The sequence below is a fragment of the Arvicanthis niloticus genome, chromosome 9, assembly GCF_011762505.2.
Source record: "Arvicanthis niloticus isolate mArvNil1 chromosome 9, mArvNil1.pat.X, whole genome shotgun sequence".
Lineage (NCBI taxonomy): Eukaryota > Metazoa > Chordata > Mammalia > Rodentia > Muridae > Arvicanthis > Arvicanthis niloticus.
Genome location: NC_047666.1, coordinates 26,516,523 through 26,543,483, shown reverse-complemented (window position 1 = coordinate 26,543,483; position 26,961 = coordinate 26,516,523). Strand labels below are relative to the sequence as shown.

The 26,961-nt window shown below is 43.9% G+C and overlaps 1 protein-coding gene across 20 annotated transcripts in view; it reads right to left on the bottom strand.

Annotated features, from left to right (window-relative positions):
- Positions 1–2,924: 2,924 nt before the first annotated feature.
- Positions 2,925–26,961, bottom strand: part of Aak1 (AP2 associated kinase 1) — a 145,608-nt gene continuing 121,571 nt past the window's right edge. For 7 of the 20 annotated variants that reach the window (XM_076940051.1, XM_034512155.2, XM_076940058.1 and 4 more), the window contains 5 exons: positions 23,892–23,993; positions 22,661–22,762; positions 21,347–21,457; positions 19,496–19,606; positions 2,925–10,114 (listed from right to left, as the gene is read on the bottom strand). In XM_076940051.1, coding sequence (XP_076796166.1) covers positions 8,988–10,114; positions 19,496–19,606; positions 21,347–21,457; positions 22,661–22,762; positions 23,892–23,993 — 1,553 coding nt within the window. In that variant the 3' untranslated portion in view covers positions 2,925–8,987. Of the gene's footprint in view, positions 10,115–14,131; positions 18,679–19,495; positions 19,607–21,346; positions 21,458–22,660; positions 22,763–23,891; positions 23,994–26,961 lie in introns of those variants that run through there. The other 13 variants (XM_034512161.2, XM_034512162.2, XM_076940064.1 and 10 more) reach the window with 7 other exon arrangements.

The following is a 26,961-nucleotide window of genomic DNA, read 5'->3' as shown; positions in this document are numbered from 1 at the left end:
CTTATAGAACCCAGGACTACCAGCCCAGGGATGGCATCACCCACAATAGGCCCTCCCACCCTTGATCACTAATTGAGAAAATGCCATACAGTCTGGTCTCATGGAGGCATTTCCTCAAGCAAAGCTCTTTTCTCTGTGATAGCTCCATCTTGTGTCAAGCTGACATACAAAACCAGCCAATACAGTCTCCCAAGATAGCGGAGTTATAGATGTTTGCGAGCCACCATGTTGGCGGTGGACACTGAGCCCAGGCCCTCTGCAAGAACAGTTAATGCTTAACTGTGGAGCCATCTCTCTAGCCCCCACCATCCAAGGTTCTAGGACACTAGCATGTGGGTAAACTATGAAGCAACTCCATTAAGCTTGTTTAAATCTTAATCCCTTTCCCATTGAACAAATGTTTGCCTCCTACCGTTTTCCTTGAGACATTATTTCCTATATTCTGTGGCGATATCAGCCAACTTTTGATTTGCTGCAATGATGGGGCAGCAGACATTCTCAATCCTAGAACAAAGTAGGTTGAGACAGAAGAATAGCTCATATATTTGAGGCCAAACAGGGCTAGTGTGAGAGCCTGTCTGTTTGTTTTAATATTGCCTTCTTCCACTGTGTTCTTTTGTATCCCCAAGACTTTTTTTTTTTTTTTTTCCTTTTGGATTTTTTGAGAAAGTTTCTCTGTGTGGCCTTAGCTGTCTTGTAGACCAGGCTAGCCTCAAACTTAGAGATCCACCTGCCTCTGCTTCTTAAGTGCTGGGATTAAGGCATGTGCTACCATGCCTGGTATACACCCCCTATACTTAATAAATTCAAATATCCTAAGTTGTGTTGGTGAGATGGCTCAGCAGTTAAGAGTGCCGACTGCTCTTCAAGAGGTCGTGAGTTCAAATCCCAGCAACCATATGGTGGCTCACAACCATCTATAATGAGATCTGATGCCCTCATATGGGTGTCTGAAGACAGCTACAGTGTACTTTGGGCCAGAGCCAGCAGGGCCCAGAGTGAGCAGAGCCCGGAGCAAGAGGGAGAAGGGAAGGGGGAAAAAAGACAAAAAAAATCCCAAGTCAATATTTGTATTTAAATTTTGTCAAGATTCCACTTTTCCATCAATTTCTTATGTATAGTTTGGGCTATTTTAGTATTAAGTTATTTCTATTAACATTCACTATAAACCAAATAAAAGCTGATAGCTTCTACTTAAATTTTGCTTACTTTATAAGAAAATTGTGAACATTTTCCTCAGATAATCTCATTTCTCTTGAGTGAAAAATGTCCTTAGGATACAAAAGCCTGTCTCCAAACAAGATGAGACATGGAATGTGATACTTCTGTCTGGTAGAAGTGTTGGTTCCAGCAGCTCTGACTTCTGGAGAGGGTTGCTAGAGATGCTGTGTGCTGAAGAGACTGTGGACTGCCTCTGGGCTAAGCTTAGTGAAAACACCTCAAGGAGCCACGTTTTCTCCTTCCACATGCTACCTGCAAACTTGTTAGTGGAGATTTTTAGTAAGTATTCATTGCAGTGTTCCCAAATAATCAAGACTGGACTATTACATTTATTTAACAAGCTTTAAGGCACAACAACTGAGCAGTATTACTCTATTTTAATCCTCTGAGCTAATCTAGCTACCTCCCAGTCAAAATCCCAGTGATAGTTGCGTTTCAGTACTGATCTGGCTCTCTGGGCTCCAGGTGGTTTCTCATGGTTATCTCCAGGACTCTCTTGCCAGGGCCAACCCCTGGCTTGGAGGAAGTCCAGACCTATTTTTTTTCCTGTTCAGTCATTGGGTAATTGGCTTCTTTACTGACTAATCAGGAATAATTGGGGAGCAGTGTTTTGTAACTAGATATGGGAGCACAGAAATCAGCATTTGAATAATACAAGGGTAATCTTTACACAGTGCACAATCTGTATGCCCACAGCAATTACAGCCCAGATTATACAACTTGAATCTAAGGTGAACTCAAGGAAAAACAAAAGGAAAGACAAGAATCTAGAGAGACAAGTCTCAGCCGTCTGGTAGTGGTTTCCCTGGCTCCTCCCACTGGGAATCCTGTTCTTCCTAGAAAACCCTGGGGGTGGGGTTGGGGTGGGGGTGGGGGAATCTTTCACCCAGAGCACCTGCAGAGTCTCAGGTAAGAAAGAAAGCAGTTTTGTCCAGGGCTGCAACCTTGAAACACAGAACACTTAAAATTTTTGGTGGTGTTGGTGTGTGTGTGTGTTTTTTTAATTTTTCTTTCAAACAAGGTTTCTCTATGTATAGCCCTGGCTGTTCTGGAACTCTTTCTGTAGATCAAGCTGGCCTGGAACTCAGAGATCTGTCTGTCTCTGCCTTCCCAAGGGCTGAGATCAAGACGTACATCCCCACCTCCAGGTTACACTTAAGAACGGTTAAATCATAGAAGTAGCCAGTTGTTGTGGTAGGTGGCACATGGCTTTAATCCTAGGCAGAAGTAGACAGATCTCTTGTGAGTTTGGGGCCAGCCTCATGTACATAGTGAAACCCTGTGTCCAAAAAAAAAATACAAAATTAAAAACAAAACATGGAACCAGGAAGAGGTTTATATTTGGATGGGAAGTAAACTTGGAAAATGGGGGCCACTTTGGTATTACACCAGAACTCTGTGGGGCCCTGGGTCTGCCAATACCCTCTCTATGAACACAGCACATTGCCAGTTCTCCTGAAATCCTGCTAAGTCAAGTTCAAGTTCAAATACCACTCTGACTGCTTCAAATTCGGAACTACGTAGACAAGTTCTCCCTCATGACAGGGGGTTTAAAATGTCCTAGGTTCTTGTGGGCCTCTCAGTGTCAACACTGGTTTCTGGAGGATTAGAACCTGTCACAGGCTCTGTGCTGGTGACAGACAGGTGCCTGGGGATCCTTTCATCCCCAGAAGATCCCACTTAGGAAAAAGCACACAACTTAGTCTCTTAATTAGGTTCATTTTAATAAAGAGTATAGGAGTTTACAACCCAAACAACTATCCATAAAAACTAACAGATACATAAGATAAATCACACAGAGTGAACAACGCAAATCCAACAGCCTGCAATGAGAGGTATTACAATGACTGCTAGGAATGACCTTCTGGTTTCCCCTCAAGATTGTTTGCATGTTAAGAATTTCAGGCTGCTTAGAGCTCCTCACTCTATCAACTCCAAATACTGCCAACAGAGGGCGCTCATCTTCCCTCCTTGAAATACGAATGGTCCTTGGCCTCTGTTATTTGGTTTCTGTTCCCTAAAAAAATGACATCAAATGTTCCACTCAAAATAATGTCTTGCAGGCTCTGTGGTGCAGGTCACCACTGTCCTCCCAGTGCCACCCACAAGAAGGTGCTTACTTGAGAAGGAGTCTGAAGCAATGGCTGGTCAATTCCCTCACCACAGATGCAAACAACTCCATTTCTAACTTGGGAGGTTTTGGCAAAGGGAACCGAGCTGCTGTGCCAGCCACCTGTGGTCCTTTCTTAGCCCTCTTTAGATGGCTAACTGGAAGGGCTGGAGTTAACACCAAGAAGGAAGCAGGAGGACGCATGTCTGTGCTGAGAAACCCTTCACAAGAATCTTTGGTAGATTTGCAGAACAAAGCAGGGTCACCATTTCTGAAGGAAAAGATTTTACTGTCTCAAAGTGAAGGTGTGGAGACTGGACAAGGGTCCTCACCTCACACAGTCTAAGCATGTGGTACCAGCCAACCTTGATCTGTCCTTGACTGGTGTTTAAAAATCCATTCTGGAATTCCTTGACAAAAGGAATCTGATCCCTCTGATGTGTATCTGTATGTATGTGTACACACACACATACATACACACACACACAAACACACACACATGGTTCTACTACAAGGTAGTACAGGCCATGTTCACCGTTCACTATCAAGTCAGAACTATGGCGCACTTGCTGAAGCCAGAGGCTGCTGAAATACACCTGACAAAACCTATAAAATTACAACTTACAGAGACTTTGGCCTAAGCCACATGTAGTTAATATTTAGGATGCACGTGCACGTATGTCCGTGTGCATGTGTGTGTGTTGAGACAAGGTCTTGTTATGCAGTCCAGGCAGGCCTTGAATTCAGAGCGAATCTCTTGCCCCATTACAGGTATGTGTCCTCATGGCCAGCACTTGGCTAGTTTTGCTACTTTAAGGCCTTCTCACATATGTGCTCATTCTAGAGCCATGTAGGACCGGGGAAAGAGCTCCTCTCCATCTCCAGAGGAAGGCTGAGTCCTGCCAACCCTCTCTGTCCTTTATTCCATTTCACTGTTAGATTGTCAAGGCTGGCCTGAGGCCTGAGTCCTAAGCAGACCTTTTACAGCAGTAGCAAGGGAAACAGCCATGAGTGAGTATGACCGTTGAGCACCCACTGATTGGTGAGAACAGGAGAATGCTGGGGAAACAATTAAGGGAGAGCAGCAATGGGGAGAAGGAGCACGGAGATCTTCAGGGACAGAGCGGAAACCACCTACAAGTGGACACTACTTTTTATTTTAAATATTTTGAAACCTTTTCTTTAATGAAGTTTTTTTTTGTTTGTTTTTGTTTTTACTAAGTTTTCAAGTGTTCTGGTAGTTAAAACAAAGGCTATGGTTCAAAACTAAAAACTCAAAATGACATGATTCTACTTATAATCCCAGTGTTACTCTTTTAGGTAAGCACTGGTGGGCTGGGGAGCAGGGTGGCCATGAGAAGTCAAGGTGCTCTTGCCTTTACCGCTGTGCTCCTGCAAACTGCCGCCCATCAAATAACCTTGATGCTGACAGAAATGCTGTGACTAGCAGCCATTTTGGAGTTGACTGGGATGTGTTCTAAAATTTGAATGCCAAAGACACCACAGAAGGCAATATCTCTATTTCTGAGGGACTCAAATGGACTCCACTGGAAGTTGCCCACTTACTGCTAGTGAGGGCACTGCATCTCCTGGTCCCTGGTTTTCCACTTTAAGTTTCCTATTTAAAGTAATGCGTACATATCACACAATTTGATACATGCTTTGATTATTCTCATTTACAAAATAAAAATACATTATTTCTTATCATCAGATCACTCTAATACTTCACGCACCAGTGAAGACTAGCTCAAAACACTGACAAGCATAGACTCCAACACATGACTATACAACAGGCTGCTAAAGCAGTATTTTCTTGACCATTTAGAAGAACCCAGTTGCCAAAAAAAACTGAGACATACCATGGGTTAGTGAGAAGAAGATTGTTACACACACACACACACACACACACACACACACACACACACACTGGGGCATCTGCCAGTACATAGGTCTTCAACTCCACAAGTAAGCCAGGACAAAACAGGCTGAATGAGCTGAAATCTGCTTTCAGCACCAACTTCTGTCCACTTTCTCTGGTGAGGGCGCTCACCATCACATGGCAGAAGCATCTTGTGCTGTCTCCCGGGACTGGAGTTAAAGAAACCCAGTGGTTGCACATGCTAGGTGAACACTTTACTACCTAACTATAAACCAAGCCGCTTTAAGGTTTGACAGTGAGATCTTACTAAGCTGCCTTCCGCCTCTGCACGCCACAGAAGTTCACTTCATTAATTCACTTCATTTGTTTAGACTCTAACCATGGATTTGGTGTAATCTAAGAAATCGGCCACACATAAGTTAACTCTGTCAGCAGTGCTCACTAGTCAGTTAACAGGGCTAAACCTAGGCCCTCAGCTGTGCCCAGCTCTGTCTCTGAGGTGTGCTCCCAGCCTAGCATGCCATTTAGGAGTTCATTAGTACACAATACAGCATAAGGCATTGCCTAAGGATAACGCTCATTTCTGTCTACTGAGTCAAAAGAGCAAAGTCTCTGGTGTTTCCTATGAAATACACAAAGCGACGAACACACAGCAGAAACTAAAACAAACAAAGTGCAGTGCTTTGTTGACAATGTTTTCCTCTTCCTTGTAGTAAGTGTTACAGTATGGTCACTGGGAACGCGCTACTGTTCACAGATTTTAAGCACTCATAATTCCCTATAAAACAAACATCTCTGGATTTCCACTCAGGATGGCATCCCACAAGGACACCTGATCTTTAAATTACACTCTGTCCCTGTAATCCAGATTCTTTCCAGCACCTCCTTCAGAATTCATCTGTTGTTTATCATGTGTCAGATTTCCTTCTCGAATCACTATGTAAGAAAAAAAACAGTCCACATGTGGTCACATTCATTCTCTATTCAAAGATGGTAGATAGACTTTCCACTCAGTAGATCTCCAGCAAGAATAAAAAGAGGTCCTAAGCCCACACTTCACAAATGATTAAACTATGTAAGATAAAGAATCCATGATTTTATTCTAATTTGGACCTTGTAAGTTGAAATGGCTGATTAGACGGAGCAATCCAGTAATCAAAGGAAGAAGTTTGCAGCCTGTCACCGAGGTGATATTGACCTTCCATTCTGAAGTTCCTCATCAAGAGATGGTCCTTCTGTGTTGCCAAGGCTGGCCATGAGATCCTGGGCTCAAGCTGTTCTCCTGTCCCCGCCTCCTAAGCAGCTGGGACTACAGGTATGTGCTGCACCCTGGGAGGAGCTGTGACATCACACAGGGGCTCTCCGAACATCTCCATCGGTTCTGCCTGTGCCTTGGCGGACTTCGCCTGACGACAAGCATGAGAAGTTTGGTTGTAGAGTTCCATGTGTATTAGTCCAACTACTTATCTAATAGAAAGACAATTTGTATCCACTATTATACAGGAAATTCAAAAATAATAACTGTGAGAAAGCAAATTCCTAGAGACAACATTTAGCCTTTACTGAAGTGAAAGGCAGGTTTCTGGTGGATGAGTCCTCAGCTGGCACTGCTATGGCCCCAACACACCGTCTGTTATTTAAACAGGTGGAGAATGCTAAGAAGAAAAGTAGTGAAAAAAATACCCTCTCTAAAGACAGGGTTTCACTCACTGGATGGCCTGGAACTTGTTATGTGGACAGGCTGGCCTTAAACTCAGAGATCCACCTGTCCTTGCCTCACAAATTCTGGGATTAAAGGTGCCTGGCACCACAAAAAGTAGGCATTCTTATGTTCCCGTCAAGCTGTCTAGATTTTACTGTATTATTTTTGTGTGCTGACCACAGACCCCAGGGCACTGTGCATGCTAAGCATGCATTCTTCTGCTAAATTGTGCACCCAAACCCCGACTTTCAAATTTAAAGGCTATCACAACTAATTGGTTGCCAGTGCAGCCTGGCATTCAGGCTGCAGTCCTGGATGGATTTTCAGTAATTCTTCTTTTCTCTTTTGGGACAGTGTGCTATGTAGTCTAGGCTGCCCTGGAACTCCTTCCTGTACCACCTGTGTACCCTGCTTGCAGTGGTATGCTACCATGCCTAGCTTCTAGCAATTTTTACATCCCTCATCTAGTTTGGTACATAGCTCTCCACACTCCCCGGCAGGCGGAGGAAGTGTCTGTGAGAAGCAGTGGGTGTGCATCTGGGCTTGGTGCCGACTCTTCCTCAGTGGAACACCCCCATGGAGTCAGGGCTTATTTTAAGGCAGTAAAGATGAAGGGCATGAAAAACACTAGAAATGAGTCAGAGCTGTCCAGACATAGAAAAACGTACTTCTGAACACGCAGCTAGTCACCTGTCTGCTCTACTTTAACACCTGAAAGGAACAGATCATTTAAAGATTTGCAAGGACAACTGACCAGCTCTTTTCCATTCTCAGTTTACTTCTAGGTCTCAGGTCTGTACTCACTTACGAAGCAGTAGAGGTATATGGGAAAGGCTTGGGGAAAACCCAGGCAAATTTAGCTTGTGGCTAGGGCTCCTGATTAATGAATTTCCCAACAATGGTACCCAGGCAGAATTCCCAGTGGCGGGGCCTCTGAAGATTCTCTTCCCCTGTTGCCAGCAAAACACAGGACCGATGACTTTTTTGGCTGAGAGGAGAGGGTGTTGAGACATGGTGACCTGGAATTCAGTATTAAGCTCAGGTTTGTCTCTAACTTGTGGCAATCCTCCTGCCTCAGCTTCCCAAGTGCTAGGATTACAGTCATGAGGTACCTACCATGTCCAGTTTTAGGAAATTGATTTTTCAAAACCAGATAAATGGAATTTAAAAAATTCACTCTGACACCTCAGTTCCAGCAGGATTGCCCCATATTGTCCAACAACTTCAATTCTACCATGAGAAGAAAAATCTAAATAAAGCCAAGGTTCAAGTCAGGTTAACAGGCAACTGCGGGAAATCGAGTGATTTGATAACGGAGGTAGGCATGGTGGTCTCACTCAGAGGACAAAGGGTTCTTATACGTATGAGCACTCAAGCGTCCACAGTAGTCTAAAAAGCAGATCGTAGGAGGCGGGGTGCTTCTCCTAGCTGTGTACTCCTTTCCACGGCAAGGAATCTGACCTACAGCATGCACCCAGACACGTGTGCACAGGGCCAGCTTGGCTCCTTCAGACTCAGTGACAGATCCCAGAGTATTTTTCGAGCTGCTGACTCCATAGGAATGAATGATGAGTAGCCAGAAGATTAACTTCTCCAGATGTGTAGTAGGTTTGTATTGCCCTTCTTTCTAGAAATCTCTCTGTTCCAAGAGTATTGTTAAGTCCTGAAGTGATCAATCTTAATTTCTCAATGCAAATGACTCCTACAGGAGCTGTAGGAATTCAAAGCCGTGGTACAGCCCCCATTAACTGGGGATAAACTATTCCTGGATTAAAAGGGTTTCTGGGCAGAAAAAAAAAAAATCAGAATTCTGAGTGCGGTGGAAGGCCTCTATGAAGGTGACACAAATGCCTACAAGCCTGGGAATGAATATAAACAAAAGCTGTAAGTGTAACTTAAGGAGCTTCTGCTGGGTCTCGCAGCAACTTGGCTAGTTGCCTTGAAGTGATTCTGCTCTGAGGCAGAGGACTGCAAGGTCACAGTGGATGGGGTCTGCTCCCTGAAAGGCCAGCCAGGAGTGGTGTGGTAGGTGCTGGTGGGGTGTGTGGAGGCAGGCCTCAGGCTAGTCTCTGCTCCTAGGGTTTCTGTTTGCCTGCTTTCGAAGGAAAGGGAGCTAAAGCAAAAGGATCGGCAGTGGCCAGCTCTGCAGTCCTGGAGGACAGGGGCGCGACCGACACAGAGCCAGCTAGCAACTGCTTATTACTTTGTGAAACAATCTTGTAGGCAGCAATGGGCTGGGCTTCTGGACTTGGCTCATCCTCTGGGCTATAGTGTCTAGAATATTTGGATAACGCCTGGGGGCGGAATGGCTTGCCGGCCGCTGGCCCTGAGAAGGCTTCTTTCTGGGGCTGCAGTCCTCTGTTTCTGTCATTAGAATGGCTCCCAGAGTTCATGGGAGAGCCCCTGGGAGAGTTGCTGTCAAAATGGTCTGCCACCTGGACAGAGTGGGAGGGGAGACCAGCCTGTGATGCAAAGCCTGTCACAGGATACTGCGCATGTGCAGGGGTGTACAGGGCTCTATCTCGGCCTGCAAGCAGGAGCCCTTCGATGGGCTGACTGAGGTTGGCCTGCATCGGCAAATCCTGTGAGGAGCCCTGCACAGCCAGGAACTCATCCATGCTCCTCTTCTTGGTAAAAGGAGCTCTGGAGAACACATCCGCTTCCTCTGTCTGGGAAGGAGCTACACTGCCCTTGGAAACAAAAGGGGCTTTGGAGAAAATGTCTATATCGTCTGCTGGAACCAGAGAGCTCCTGAAGGGGGCTGTAGCAAAGACATCAGGCTCCCCGAGATCATCTGAGGCTTGCTGGTTGATTGGCACGAACTGGCTCTTTTTCCCGCCTTGTCCCCTTTCTTCTGGCTCAGTGGACACTCCAGATTCAGAGAACAGGGTGGCTTCTCCCAGCTTCTCCTGGAGAGGCCTGCAGCTCTCATCCTCCTCTTCAGACTCCAGAAGGAGAGGCCGAGACCCACTGCAGTCCAACATGTCCCCCTCCAGGTCAGTGCCCTCCTCCTCACTGCTATGGAAGGAGCTGTTGCTGGAAGGTCCCTCTCGGGCCAGAGAATCAGACTCTAAGGTGTTCTGAGTCTTTGTGCCAGGAGCTCTGCAGGGATCTGGATAAAGGGGGAGGCCTTTGGTGCCCACGGATTCTTTAAAGTGCTCTACAGTAATTACAGGACAAGGACTGGGCTCTCTCTGGAGACCTAGAAAAGCATAAAATTTAGAATTAATTTGGATGCTGGTTCAGAGCTTTTTGGAACATTTAATGTTCAACTGAGCAGACACATCGTGGAACCAAAAGATGGATGTTGACAATGGAAAAACAGAAAAATAAAAAAGTCAAGCAAGGTAAATGCACACAGACTGAAGAGCAAGCACCACCTCACACTTTGGATCATGAGAGACACGATGGGCAGGAAAGGTGACGATGTTAGGCACACGACACTCAGGGCAACGAGGCAACTCCTACTTGCAGGCACAGATGCCTGCTCTACCTGGCTCAGAGACAAATGAAAGCAGCCCATTGCTCTTCTACACACATACCAGACAGACCTGGGCTATGGAGAACCACTGCCTGGGCAGGAGTTTAACTCGGCATCTGACATGTGCTCCACGTGCAGAGGGACAGACTCCCTGACAAGCAGAGTTCGGCTGTCAGTAAGTGCACGCGTACTTGATGACATACCGCAAATGGTACTCACAGAGCAAGTGATGTCCGATGCAAATACTGAGGATACTTTCTGAGTCATACTAGATGACATCAACTTTGGCTGGAGTTGCCCTACAGTTTTGTTTTTAGTGTCCCAGGTTAACAAAGTTCTCTTTAATGAGCCCACCACTGAATTCTTTAAGCAGAACTACTAGCAAACTCCAGATACTAGTGCAAGTTCTTATGTAGGTAGAGGTGCCTCTGGGTGTACTGGCTTTTAAAATCAAATAGACAATTATCAGAATGCAACAGAGCTTACCTTCCAAGAAATATTAGCAGGTTAGGAGTATGTCATTGGGCACATGTTAGCAGGAGGGTAGGAAAAAGGCATATGTAACTAAGCAAGAAGAATCCAGATAAAGGGTGGTTGGGGTGGGGGTGGGAACAAAATATATTTCTTTATGGGCTCAAAAAAGAAATACCACCAGAATGGCCCAACCCACAAGGGTATTAGCTATTGGCTATTCCCTCCCCATCTGGGCCCTCTCCCACGACCCACCTCCACCCCCAATGAATACCTAGCCAGAGAGGAATTTCTGCTATACATTGCTGGCTACTAACATTCTTGCTTGAACTAAGGACACAGAGCAGAGGATAGGGCTACAGAGCCGGGTTTATAGGAAAACTGGTTACTCATTGGGGATTTACACTGTCAAGAACAGGGGGGTGGGAGGGGCGGCAACAAACAGTTTACTAAAAGACACTATACAAAAGTACTGTTTTTTAAAATCCTGTAACTTTGCAAAAGCAGCGCTTCATTTTAATCAGTTGGCAATAAATAAATTTCAGGTTCCCTCTCCCATTTTTATTTTGAAATTCAAATGTTAAGTTGAATTCTATATGGTACAATGTGGCTTTCTGAGTAACATTTGAAAGATGTGGTTTTGAAGAGAAGGAACTTTTCCTTGCTGTTGTAACTCTGCTGAGTGCAGTGAAGTGTTGATACAGAAACCAGTAGGAAATAGACTTCCTATTCCCTCACAGTGTATATGGATGCAATTCTAATTTAGCAAGCAAGAAAACTGAGGTTAGATTCATCTCAGAAATACTCAAGTGACAAATTCTGAGGAAACTAAAAGACGGGGGTCGGGGGGTGGGAGGGAAGATAGGTAGCACTACTAACTTTCAAAATAAAACTCACCAAGAAATGTTAAGAGGCTCCTAAGAGTCCATAGGCCACTCCCTCTTACACGTCAGCCTCAGTTGCACTTCCTCTCCTTTCCAAACTACCTGAATGCTGGTGCTTCTAAGCTGGCTATGCAGTAGAGCAAAGTGTCGTTTAGCACAGAGAGACAGAAGGATGGGTCAAGCCCGTGACTGGCTGACCCTGGCACTGTATGGACTGATCATCAAATGACAGTGTCCACTGCAGTCAGTGACTTGGGGGAACTGAAATTGGATTCATTCAAGCCAAATTATAAACAGACTGCAAAAGGCAGCTATCGACCTGGAGACCCAGGGCCTGATGCTGTCAATGCAATTCAGAGGCCTATGCAGCAGTGAGGGAAAACTCCCTCATCCATCATGGGACAGGAAACACATGCCCAGCCCATGCAAACTCTCTGTCAAGTAGCAAAAAGGTTCTGAGTCAAGAACATGGGAGAAAACCCACCAACTCAGGGCACCTTCTTTGGCTTTTGAAGTGAATAAATAGTAAGATACTTTAAAATACCAACAGCTTTGAAAAGTTCAAAATCAACTGGGTGTATGATGACTCATTCCTTTAATTCAGCACTTGGAACATCAAGGCAGATTGGTATCTGTGAGTTCAAGGCTAGCCTGATTTACACAGCAAGTTCCAGACTATATAGTGAGAATGTGGCTATAAATAAATAAATAAATAAATAAATATTAATTAATTTGTGGAGTCATAAAACCCCATAGCATCAAGTCTGAAGGGGAAACCAGCCTCTCGTTATTCAAAAGAAGTTTCATAGCGATTTCCTCAATCTCACTGACTGGAAAACATGTCTCTAATGGGGCTTCTTGAAAAGCCTGTCTCTCAACCTTTCTTGTAGGTGTACTGTGACCAAGGCAGAGTCACCAGGCCTAGCATGATGAAGGCCCAAGAAATACTATATGGGGAACCCAGATGTCTATGTCTCCAGAGAATTCTGGCAGTGGTGACATGGCAAACAACAGAGTTCAGGAGAGAGGCATATAGAATCCTACTGACAGCTAAAGATTTTACTGTTGTTCACCTTTTTGGTGAATGTGCTCTTGCAGGTATTTTTAGGGTGAATACCCTTTGCAATGGGAACGGCCTTGAGCCAATGGCAGACTACCTCTGAAGAAGCCTGACTTCTAGAGGGGAAAGATTCACCCAACTTCCCCTCTGCCATGATCAAGTTCTTTTGGTTACAAATGATAGTCACAGCAGATACCTTGTAACCAAAGAACAAAAACAACACACAATGAAAATTCTCACCTGTTCTCCTAGCCAAGGACCTGGCCTCAAAGGGTGGAAGACTTTTGTTCACCATGAGGCATTCTCTTGTAACTCCCTCAAGCTGAGTCTTTTTTCCTTTCGTTTTCAAAACTTCTAGAAATAACCCCACTTAGTTCCTGTGTGGTTTCAGCACGAGTTCACACATCTTCACCACTCTTTGCACTCTCCCAGAGACCAGTGTGGCACTCCTGGGCATGACTGACCCCAGGAATGCTGTCTGATTGACACTGAAGTCATTAGAGTGCTCTAAAGAAGCAAAATCTAAATTAAACAAAAATGTATTACTGTGTGCACGCACAAGCGTGTGCTACAGTGTTCAAGCAGCGCTCACAGGATGGTTCCCTACCTCCGCCCCACGGGCTCTAACTTGAGTCATCAGCTTGGCACAGGCGCTTTTACCCAATGGGTTATCTGGCTGGCCCCAAACCTGGGATTTAAATCTCAGGCTGGCTACTCTGTAGTGTGTGTTAGAGCTTTGTCTCTACACTCGAACTGAAACAATGGTGACAGGGAACCTGTCAGGGAACATCAACAACAAAGTCCTGTCAAAGTCTGAAGTGATGGCTTGGGTATCAAGATTCAGAAGCAAAATGCCCCTAAGAGATGTGTGGCCTCAGCTGAGCAGCTTGAGATTCTTCCAACCTTTGGTGTTCATCGTAATCCCAGCACTTGGTCCTCCCTTATGCTAGGCAACTGTGCAAAAGTCCACAGCCGGATGCCAGGAACAGTTAAAGAGAGCTACTTCTCCCCGGGCACAAATACGTCTTGTTATCCTAGCGTTTAACTCGATTGGCCAGAGTGTATTAAAGACTAAGTTAGAGGAGAGCAGCTGCTAATTGGTGCCATTTTGTTACCTAAGTATGGTCCCGGCAGCGTGTGTTGGTAGGTCTCTCTTGACCATGATGGGCTTCATTCCCCAGGGTGGTCATAACTCTCTAAACCTCAGGACATCTTGCACAGCTGCTCACACTGGTATTTGCAGCCACTGAATAATGTGCTCAAGTCCTTTTGTAGGGATAGGACAGCTACCTTAAACTATTTACACATCTAAACATCATGCACTTGTTTGAACAGATAAAAGCTTTATTCCTCTGTATGTTTACATAAGAAATTTGTTTACAGACTTATTTTATACAATACTTGCAAAGCAGTATTCATTTTTCACATTTTACTGCACAAGATAGCTTCATTACATCACTTTGCTTAGCTTCCCTGGGGAAGACAAGTTAAAGACCTAAGGTAAGAATCCATCCATGTGATAAAGGCATGTACAACAGGGCAGAGGAGAATACCCACAGATAGTGAATTCGAGACACTGCATCAAAGCGAGAAGCAACGAAGGACTTCCCTCCTAGCAACCTTTGGGAACTCTGCATAAGTTAGCATTACCCAGGCAGCCAACAGGCCTCAATCTTCCCTCTTAGAGAAAGGAAACGCAGGGGAAACTACATAGGAGATCTTGTTAAAGACTGAAATGGAGGCCAACTGGGACTCATTCAGTTCACAAAAGACAAATACTTCCAACTTGGGGAACATTGTCATCGTGGAAAGGAAAGGTCTCATTGTGCACTGGTAAAGTGAGTCTCTAGAGAGGCCTATGAATCAGCTTGCAGTATCTGAAGTGTCTCACTCAACAACTCACTGTAACCCTTATGTCAGCAGCCTCTCATTTGCTGAAGTATTCTTCGGGATGCTATCATTCCCTAGACTCCATGTCAGTGGCAACAGACTGTGGGTCATCTTACAGAGCAGGAAGGTAAAGACTGTTAGATGCCAGAGAAGCCTTGTCACAGGGACTTTGGCTTGGCCCAAGGTGTCTACAGCATTTCTTTGTTCAGCTGAGCATGGACCCCCAGCCCCATCTCAAAGGACTCCTCATTCCCACATCACTGCTGAAGACAGGACTAATCACCTGGGGGAAGGCTATGTTGGTTTGAATCAAAACAAACACTCATCAGGGGGAGCACAGAAAATGAGAATTGCAAACCACAAAAATATTGAATCTTCAATGATCAATAATTCAAGTTCTAGAATTCTGATCTGATCAGGAAGAGCCAAGTCCAACATGAAATGTGAGTAAGTGACAACCTCTGGGGGGGGGGGTTATCTTTAAATACTCTAAAGCTCAAAGGCAGAGGTGTGGGGAAAACAGATAAGAAAGAATACGCTGTGAGCGAGGCTGGGAAAATGCAGCCATGTCCTTGCTACCTTATCTGGTGATGTTATGTCTAAGAACAAGAGTTTAAATAACTCAAATGCCACTGGCCTGCCTAGAGTCACCATTCACTTCCCAAGTGAAGTCTGGAGGGAACACTCAACCACATGAAACATTTCTGCTCTGTCTACTTCAGAAATCATTGTAATAATTATACTACTACTTAGAGGTGACCATTTAAAAATATCTCCTCTGAGAACCATATTTTTAGAAACCTTGGGAATTAAGTTTGGTTTTTTAGGGGGAAAATACCAATTTGTGATATTTTCTGGTACAGTAATTACTTCCACTCATCAGAGAGAAGATTAAATAAAAAAAATGTGCACATTGTATTTGCCCATATTTTAACAACAAATCCCTGATTATACAGATTAAAATAATAGAAATCTCTGAATTCTGTTTTACCGCAGTAGGTAAGGTTGTGTGTACTTAATATTACAGAAGGAAAATCTATCTCCAGGCTTTTGATGATGTGGGCTCTTATTAGGTAACTAGCAAGTAGCAATAAGGTTAATAACTGCTCATTCTAATTCTGTGATAAATGCTGAAGAAAGCTGTAGGAATGGCAAGAGCATAGAAGCTACCTGAAGGACATCTGGATTGTATGACCCTTCATAGTCCTTCTAAACACAGCAGCACAAAGATGCGATGCTTTTGCTGTCTCACAGAGCAACTACCCATATTAATTCTGTGTAAACAGCCAACAGCAGCTCTGAGGAGTAAAATGTTCAAGGTCATAAGCCAGGGTCTGGATAAGGTTCCAGAAGCCTGAGCTGCCCTGGCCCCCCTCTCTCACCATCCTGCCTTCACCAGCTCAGTGCACACCAGTGAGACAAAGTAAATGAGCCAGTGAACAGGCGTGCAGTGCCTCTTACAGTTCAGTATTGTCCCATGCATCTCCAGTTACCACACACCATGCTCTTCTCAGGGCACTTCTTCAACTTAGGCTGATACTGATCTAAGGAAGTTTTCGCTCACCAAATCACTGGAATGTATTCCTCAACAGAAAATCAGCTCTGCCTGCCTAAGGCTTATTCCTGAAGAACCAGCCCAAGTCTCTCTCTGTCTCCCCCAGGCTTTAACCATCTTCCTTGATGATAGTCTGTGAATTTTCATTAGTGTCCCTATTAAGCCTTATTGAGCCAAATGACTATACAATATATCTCAATATAATTACGCTTGACACACGGAAGAATGGTTTAGAGACACTTAACCTATAATTTAGACTGCACTCTTCATAGCTGCAATTAAACTGGGAAAGTAGACATTTCATTACATTGCTAACGTTTGTATGAGAAAAAAAAACAAATTATAAAACACAGACCTAAAACATTATCCTTATTTAAAAATAAACATTTCCTTCATTAGTTTATACATTCTTTCTATGTCCAGGAAAAAGGACACAACCATTTCCTGTCCACAAAGGGTTAAGCAAGTCCTGCTTCCCTCAGCCCATGTATGGAGAGCTCTTCGTGACATCTCCATCCTTGCTGTACACCGTCTTGCTCACTTGTGGAAACCATCTCTTCTATCAGAGGCCTTTCCTCTCAGCTCATCTAGGTTCAGCTGACACAGGAAGTATTTAAAGTTAGAAGGAAGACTGAGTGTCCACTCTTCCTGCTGTCACACTGCTGGAGACAACGGTGGCCCTCCAGAGGGCAGTGTTTGCAGGCTTGCGCTGCTGATGGTTCCCCACCACTTAAAGTGCAATATGAGCAAGAAAAAAACAGCATCGTGGTGGAGAACAAACGGTGGGATCTGGGGTTTTATTTGTACAGATCTGATGGACTCCCTTCCAACCCTCGAGGACGGCACTGGAGAAGGGAGCTCTCTGTGCCTGCTCCTCTCCTAAAGGGTGATTTTTACAAAAGTGCTCTCCACACACCTTGATGTAAGTACACAGAGGGTGGGTGACCAGGAGGCATGTTGCAGGGCAAGTGCAGGGCCTTGATTTAGCTCTATGAACAACAGTCTAAGGTTAGTGAAGAACTACTCTTCGTTTGGTCTTTGAAATCTAGGAAGCCAAGGAAAGCCAACTGCACATATTCCATCAGCTTCAGCGTCAACTTAACACCAGAGAGAAGATAAGCAGCCAGCCAAACTGTGCCCAGAACACTGATGTGTTATTTCTGATGATCTGAAAATAAACAACATGCCCGGGTATACAGAGACAGCAGAGGCCTGCTGAAAGCTTTGAGCAAGACATAAACTCTACTCAAAATAATTCTGTGTGTTACACTCTAGGACTGCTATATGGTCATACGTGGGAAAGAGATCAAAACCCTGTACAGACACTTATGTCAGACTTGAAATGCCAAGTGAAAACAGAACTATTCAGCATCTTCATTTATACACAATTTACAATATTTGATTCAAAATAAAAAAATCACAAGAAAAATACATCTGTTTCTGCTACAATTCCTTCCCTTCCCCTCCACCCCCCATGAAAAGTCTTCTAGTAAAAGGTATCATGTTCCCACCACTGTCTTATTTTGGTCTAATTCTGAGATCCCAGAGTGGGCCAGGTAACATGGAAGGATGGCAATGCTTGGTATTTATATCACATATGCATTTATTCAAGGATCTCAAACACTTGCAGTCACACCTCCAGATTTGAGAAACCACGATTCAATGGAAGCCAGATAGCTAGACAAACGCCGAGAAGGTTGCATGGGGTGGAAGATCCCTTGGCTCAGTCTATTATCAAACAAGGTCAAAGTTGGCTGGCTAGAGCTGAGCCCAATTTCTCTTCACAAACACATCTTATTGGGTTTTGCCCTGTTTAAACTGCACACCTGTCTCCAGACTTCTGCCTGGGGGTAAGACCAGCCATAGCTGCCATGTCCTCACGATACTGCATCAGGATAAAAAGCAAGAATGGACACACATTCATCAGCATCTGGGAGACAGGCTACAGGACTGACATGGAGGCCATTCCTAGCAAGAATGAGACAAAAAGTGTCCATCACAGGCTCAGTGACAGTCAAGCTTCTGTGAGTGGATTCCAGCAGAGGTGAAGCTCAGGGCAGTTAGCGCTTGAGTTAAGATAATGCTATTGAAGATGGGGAATGAGAAAACACAGCAAACTAACGAGAGGAGCCAGCCAAGGAATGGATCTGGAGGGTCAGAGATTTTTCTTTCCTTATCATTTCTATAGGAGAAGGCAAGGGGTAGGAGAAGGGAGCTTGAGGGCCCCTTATTTGCAGATTTAAAAAAAAATCTTTTTTTTCATAACTCCGTAATGAAAATGTGTATTACGGCATGAAGGTTACAGAACTGTGTCTGCTCCTGGCTCACGGCTACAGGTCTATGAGCTGATCCACCAGCAGCAAAGACCTGGCTAGGTTGGGAAGACTGGACTCAGAGCTCCCACTGCTGTTCCTAGAGTGCCCACCTGGAAGCGGAAAGACAGGATTCAGTACAAAACAGGGTTAGGTTAGATGTGCAGAGCAAGCGAAGGAGAAAAAGGAAAACAAAGAAACCCAGAGAAGCAACATCTCATATTTAAAGTCCTAGATGTTGATTTCTAAACATAACTGCGCCACCACCTCCCACAGCTCATTCCATGCACACCACAGTAGAGGCAGCACACTGCAGAGATGCTGCTGGTTCCAAACCAACATGTTTGCCCAAGAAGTTCTGCCTACCATGCTAGCCTCCTACCAGTAGACAGCCATCTCTCCCACAAAGTAAAAATTAATTTACTTTGGGGAAAATTAGCTACTAGGATATTGCAATAAATAAATTTTCAAATAAATAAGTGGTGTGTTTTGGTGTTTTGTGCATGCTCACATGACTCAACCCAAAGAAGAAAAGAGATGTTCCATAATGTCCACAGATACAGCAGACACCAAAATGCCACCATTAGCTCTCTGGTCAGAATCTATATCTATCACATATTTTCTAATTATGATAAAAATGTTTAACACTTCTGACATAGACCTTCAGGCTTCTATCAATCAGAGAGACTTTCTTTTTGGCTTGACATTTCATAAAAACTAAGTTTCCTCTAAATAAATCCAAGTCAATGAGGTTTAAGCTACAGAAATCAGCATCTCCACCTGCCTCACACATTGGTCCAGCCTACACTGACTGCCATCATCCAGTATCTTTCACCAAATAGTGATGTTCCCATTCACCATGCAGGCTAGGGACACTGCTTTGATGAGAACTGATGTCAAGCTTTCTCTTTCCTCCAGCCTCTTTCTTACCTTGCGTGGTTTTGGTTATCAGTACAGGAATAGGGTCAAACTCATCTTCTGCCACCTTTTCGGAGCCCTCAGCGACACCAAAACCTGAGATGAGATTACTATCTTCTGCAGCTTAATACAGAATGCAAGTACACAAGCAGAAACAACAGAGGAAGAGATTAGCAAATGGGAGAACAGGAAGGAAGCACCAAGCCTTCAACCATGAGCAACCACTATTCTAAAAGGTGAAAGCACTTATTTTTGTGAATTGAAATAAAAGTAGGAAACTGGAAAATACAGGTATATAGAAGTAAAAACTTTATAATATACAATGCTAAAATTTCATACATAATTAAAAATTCTCCATTGTGTAGAGATCAACTAGTTGTGAAGTATCTCTGCAATGCTGGTGTCTTTATCAAGTCAGCAGAGGCCTGGCTAACAAGCACACAAGCTGGGGAAGGAGAGACTGTACGGTCCGGGGCATGGTTCAGTGGCAGTGTGTCCTTTAGCAAGTGCAAGGTCCTGAATTAGATAGACCCCAGGACCCAAAACCAACAATGGAAAAGAAGTGACCAGGGCAAGCAAAGGCCTAGAGTCCCTGTTCTATGAAAAAAGACTTTCAAATAACTTCAAATGCTGGGTCACAAAAGCACACATTGAGACCACCAGCACAAGTTTCTCAGGCTAACCCCTTCTCCATTTTTGGGTTTGCTTTGTTTTGGATTTTTTGTTTTGTTTTGTTGTTGTTGTTTGAGACACTCTTATTCTGTAGGCCTAGTTGCCTAGCATTTATAGAAATTAGCCTGTCCTTGGTGCTGGGATTAAAGGCAGGTGCCACCATCCCCGCATGTTCTCCATTCTAATTAACGCCAGCCCCCAGCAATGCTGCCTGAGCATTATGTGGCAGGCAATGCTTCTCCATGGTCACACATTGCTACTACACACCCCTGGCAGCCATCAGTGTCTATACAGGTAACCCCCTGTGCCAGCTGTAAAACAAAGCCAGCTGTCATCCCTGTGACCCATGGGCTCTGGTTTTAGTTATCTCTGGGGCTTTCTTCTTGAGTTTCCTTTAGGAGGAGCTTGTTCATCTTCCAGTACCTCTCTATCACAGAAATAAGCTTGCTGTGTGCAAGCAAGCTAGCACCACAACAGACCTGACAACCAAATCCAAGCTACTTTGCCTGTAAAATCTCAAACCAGAAGAAGCCAAAACTAAGAAGTGAAAATGGTGGACCAGAGAGAGAAACCCAGTAATCAATTATGACTCAAACGTGAAGTAATATTAAAATATTCACAAGTTCAATTTTTGAGGAATGATTTGTTGAGGAAAGTGTTTCTTTACACTCAAAAACCTTGAATCAGATTTGATAAAATGATTTTACTTTCTTTTTGTTTTTGTTTCATTTTTCAAGACAGGGTTTCTAAGTATGGAAACTGTTCTGGAACTAGTCTATAGGCCAGGTTGGCCTTGAACTCACAGAGATTTGCCTGCTTCTGCCTCTGCCTCCTAACTGTGGAATTAAATGGTACTGTGGCACCAGCACCCAGCTGTGACTTTAAGGCTCATCAGTTGGCCCGCCCATCTAGGTGGCTGGTCCTTAAGGCATGTACTCCCGAGGGTAACATGGAACATCTGTCTCTCAGTTCTTGTCCGAAAGCGATCCCCGCACCTGTCTGCAGTTGCTAGGGCCTATTTACTACTCTGAGAAGAACTGTAACAGTGGCTAAGACTAAAAACCTATGTTTTCTACATAAATCAACAGTTTGAACACTTTACTAACAAAGACTTTTGATAAGGGAAATCCCCAGGAGCTGCTGAGCAATTCTGCTCAGGGATACATGTGGGTCCAAGAAGAAAGACTTTACCTTTATGAGTGGGAGCAGAGAGTGCTATGGGGGCAAACTCTTCCAGAAGGTCAGCAGTAGGGTTAGAAAGCAGAGAGCAGTCAAGCAGAGAGTCTTCCCCTGTGAGAGAGTCTGAGTCCAGTTCCCAGCATTCCAGGCAACGATGGCATTGAACAGCACACAACAATATGGTGAGATTATAGCTTGACTTTCAAATTATTGCATTTACAGGCCATATAGACAAGCCAACGTACAGAAAGAAAATCAAAAAAAACATGTTAAGTTTTCCAAACTTCTAGCCACAAAAACATGCATCCTAGATTCCATTTGGCACTAACACATAAATATAAGATTTTTAGCTCAGAAACTTCTGGTTAAACAATAAACATACTATAACTTAACTACCAGGTTCTCAGCAGATACTGTTTGGAGAAAGGACTTTGTGGCTAGAGTCTTAGTTAACTTTTCCACTCAGGAAGAAAGTTACGACACACTGAAGTGCTAAACCTGGTTCCCATTCGAAATGTCTCTTTTTATTTATTATTCTTTACACTTGAATCCTCCTTTAACATATGGTATTCTTTCAGTAAAGAGTTGGGGGGAAATTCAGAGATAAAGCATTTGAGTGTTTCCTGAGAGACATCCAAGCGAGGAACAGGAGAACCGTGCCTTTGCCACCTGCACTAAGTTACCGTCCCCTCAGGCACACCAGCAGACACGCTTACCAAGGTAATGAGGACTCAGACAAGACTGAGAATTTCAAATTAGGGTGAAAGCAATACTGGACCAAAGATGATTTCAATGTTGCCTACAAGCTAAAGAAAATCACCTCTAGAAGATGAAGCTCGTATCTGGTGAAGATTTATCAACAGAAAGGGATGAGCTCCACAGGCCCAATGCCACTAGGATGACACACTGAGCCAGCCACTTATCTGAGCAGACTTCTGCTAAAAAGGCAGAGGGAACCTGCTACCAGAGAAGCCAGTCTTTTTTTCCCCTTTCTGGTATTGGGGATTGACTAGACCCTAGGACTTTGTGCATGCTCTGCAAGCACTCTGTCACTGAGCTGGAAAAAGAATATTGAATAACAAAATCCTGTAATCAGGGCGAACCCAGGAATCATTCTTAAGAAAAACATGGCTTCAAAAAGTACTCAGTTCTTTAGCACAAGGATACCCTCAGCATCCAGAAGCCAGGACCCTAAGAATAATTCATAGCATTCACTGTAAAACCACCAGAATGCACATAAACAGAGGCTCATCCATCACAGGTGGGAAGCCCTGCTCTGAGACTCCTGCACTGACCAGCTCTGCATCTACACGGACCCTGACTGACCTGTGCGGTTCGAAGTCACAGATTCCGTTTGAGATGGGAGGCGCTGGGCAACAGGTGGCTCCAGTCCAGGTATGAGACTCTCAACAGCAACATCGGCTTTTTCTTTTGTACCAGGGCATTAAGAGTGGAAAGGAAGGGATAAGAGGAGGAAGAAGTCAGAGGCTGCTCAGGAAAACCTGTGGAAGCTTGATTCCACACATCTCAGGCAAGCCGTAAAATACAGCCTGTGACTCTATTTCTGCTGCATCTGGGTTTTGATGGCTGAGCATGCACATACAAGGTCAACCATCAGGAGTTCACATTGATCACTGGCTCCTATAAATAAGTGTGGGATACAAGCTACTGTCAAGCAACAACACCTTCCATGTCAGAAAAGACTGGCTTCAAGACAGGCAACAGTGACTCACACCTGTAATCCAATAACTATGGAGGCTGAAACAGGAGGATTGCCATGAGTTTAAGGCCAGCCCGGCTATATACAAGTGATAGTCTACTTCAAAAAGCCTTCAACGATCAAAACAGCTTCATTCATCATTAGTTTCAGCAATTTCCCCTCCTTCCATTACCAGACTTAGAATAAACATAATCCAATCTAATGTACAACCCTCAAATTTCCCCACCCTACCCCATGATAGCAGGGAAGGGCTCTGATATTACAATGTCTCACAGATGGAGGCCTACGTTTCTGTGAGGTAATGCCATTCCTAAGTGCTAGCACTAAAGTCTAAGGACAGAATCCTCCAAAAGTCCAGGAAGTTTATATGTTTTGCTTATGAAGCATAAAAAAAAATGTAACTGAGTAAGCAGACCAGGCCACTGCCTTGTTTTTCATGGGGCTGAACTGCCAGGCAGACTTCCTGGCATGGATATTTGTTACATGCATTGGCCTTCTAAAGAAGAATCAGCTCAAGTCTATTAAATTCAGTGAAGTTCCAAAGACCAGTGAGAAATCAATTGTTTCACAAAGGTTTTCTTTTCGCACATTTTTCCTTACTCATATGAAACTTACTGGAGAAATCACAGAACACCAGTAAAGAGCAGAGTTACAGGTTGTGTGCATGGAAAGCAGAAAATGACACTTCATTTGGAGTAGCAGGAATGGAGTTAACAGTCTGGACTGCTGGATTCCCACTATGCACTTTGGGCACTTCTGCCCTCCACCCCCAATCCCCATGCCAGAGCTTCCCCCAACCCCCATAGCAGGCATGACTGAAGAAACAGCGATTTTTACCAATCACAGCATCAGAAGTGCTGCCAAAAGGATCTGTCATAGGCAAGAGGTCAGGGAGCAGAAGAGAAGTGTCAGGAGATTTGAGTCCCTCGATTAGTTTTTCTAGGTTGGGAAAGAGGTAAAGAAAAGGCAAAATGCAATGAGATTATAAAGAAAGCAGATCATTTACAGCTTTCCATGAAAACAGTTTAGAGATCCTCACTTTAAAGATTAAAGGATACATAAAAACCACATAAAAACAAAGACCACTGGTATCTTGTTAACAATATGCTTTTCCAGGGCCAGCAAGTTGGTTCAGTGGGTGGTGTTTGCCACCATGCATGAAAAAATTAGTTCAATTCCAGGGACCTCACCAGTGGAAGGAGAGAATAAATTCCTACAAGCGATCCTCTGACTTCCACATATGCACCCACATAGTGCAACACAAAATAAATACGTTAACCAATAAATGTAATTTAAAAAATTGTGCACCCTCCAAAAGACTTTCCAAAATGAGAAGGTAAAGAAGCTACTTCCCTGGGTAAACTGGGACTCGAAGTTCACTCAAGGTGAGAACACTGGGTCTGTTTATCCCTTGTTTTCATTTGAAGCATAACTTCTATGATAACCATCACCAATTTTAAATGTGTACAACATGATGATTGTTTACATACTTAAACACTCATGTAATCACCAGTAAAGTAATACTACAGACTGTTTCCAACACTTCCAAACTCCTGCACCCCATACAATAAAGTCCTTCCTTTTATCACAGGCATGTGCAACAATAGGCCTGGTTTTTGTGTATGTAGTTTTGCCTCTTTTAGATTCCCAACCCTTTTTTTAAAATACATGGAGCCAATGATAACACTGACCTTCTAATCCTCCTGCCTCTGCCTCCTTAGTACTGGGACTAGTAGGCACTACATGGCGCTAAAGGCTGAACCCAGAACCTTGAACATGCTAGGTAAACACTCCACCAAGTGAACTAGATTCTAAACTCCAGATTTTCATTTTATTTTTTGTTATTATTTAGTTGTTTTTGTTTGTTTGTGTTTGTTTGTTTTAAAGAAACAGTCTTTTAGGGCTGGAGAGATGGCTTAGCAGTTAAGAACTCTAGCTGCTCTTCCAGAGGACCCAGGTTCAATTCGCAGTACCAACATGGTAGGTCACAACTGTCTGTAATGCCAGTTCTGGGGAATCTGACACCCTCACACACACATGAAGGGAAAACACCAATGTACAGAAAATAAAAATAAGATTTTGTTTTGTTTTGTTTTAAAGTAAGGGTATCCTATGCAGCTCTGGCTATCCCAGAGCTTGCTGGCCTTGAACTCAAGAGGTCCTCCTGCTTCTGCTTCCCAAGTGCTGTGATTAAAGGCTTGAGCCACCACACCTGGCCTCAGATTTTCTGATCCGAAACTAGAATCCTGCAGCCTCACTCAGCTGAAGTTTCTTTTCTTAGCATAGAACTCCTGACAGTCTTCCATGCTGTAGCCTAAACAGTGTGGATGTGCAGGTTTTGGTCCAGTCCCCAGGTGATACACGTAAGCATACTAATCAATGGATGAGTAGCTATCTAAAATTAGTGAGACCAGGTAGATTGGCCTTAAGTTCCTTAAGCTTACCTAACCTACCTAACCTGAGCATAGACATAACAGTAGCTATGTCAGCTTTTACAGAGTCCTGTTCAAATCAATGAAAAAGCCTCTAGAAGTTGCCATTGAGTGTCCTGACCTGCAGTTCCTGTGGAGTCCAGAAACAGAGATCACCTCATACTGAGATCACTTCTAAATAGGAACAATTACCCCATAACTGAGGGTGTCCCTCTCCTCACCCCAGCAGCAATAATCACCTCATGGGAACCAGAATGTCCCCCAAGTACTAGAGACAGTGAGCAGCCAGACTGCAGTCTGGCCAAGCCTTCCAGATAGGCACATTCTTACCCAACTCCAGTGTTTCCTGTGTCTGGATCTAGGGCTCATGTCAAGGTTGTGAAGTTGGGCTGAGAAACCCAACCTCTACCTTCCCAGCAAGGCCTCAGTGACTAAAATCATTTCCCTCCATTTACCACAACCCTTGTTTATCTTTTTAAAGGTAAGTGGCAAGACCTAGTTTCTTGGGGACACCCTTCCCTGCCCACTGGCCTAAGATTCTGGTTATAGCGTCATTTCAGGAGAGTCACTTAAACCTAAAGATGGATTATTGCTGACATTTGAGGCAATGAAATAAAAAGATCTCTGAATCCACACTTGTCACACAGGGTAACTTAAAGCATGGCAATATACACACATCAAGACTTTAGCCATTCTGTTAGTCCTGAGACTCCAATAGCCCTCTATTTATCTTCAACTTAGTGACAGCAGAATACTAATCTGAAACCAATTGATGGGTCACAGGAAGAGGGGGATTTAGATCCTGTACTTCTATTACGGGAAGATTAAGGCCACATCGTTTGTTTGAAAAAAAGAAATCTACTGAAAGTTCAGGTACTCATATAAAACATTTTACTGGGTTCATATTGTTCTAGGCCTTTGAAATAGAAAGAAGCAATAAGCAGACAGATTTACTAAAGACAGGCATGAACTTCAGACACTATGATTGAGGTGCCAACCCTGCTCCAATCAAGCAGAAGAATCCATGTCACAGCAAGATGATGAATACATGGCAGAAAGAACTGTTAGTGAGACAAGGTGTTAAACAGTATGGTGTGGCTGTGCCTGTGTCAGAGAGCGCAGAGCAGACCCTCTGAGTTACATGATGATGTATTACCACTTCTCATTTGTATCTATTGAAAGAGTGAACTGTGAGCTTCTGACAGAAGGGGATGTGGAAAAAAAAAACTGAACAGAGATCAAAGGCACCATCAGTCTTATGCTGTACAAGGCATTTATTTTTAAAAATGACATTGAAAATATCTTTTTTAAATATAATTCTGGTTAAAATAGATGGTTTTCAGGGAAAAAAAATGAACATTTCTTTATCCTGAACAGTAGTTTGGGGCTTATCTCTGGCCCCTGCCCCCAAAAAACCTTCCACCTTCCACTTTAAAATATGCAATATGTAAATATGTAATTTGGGCCAGTAATTC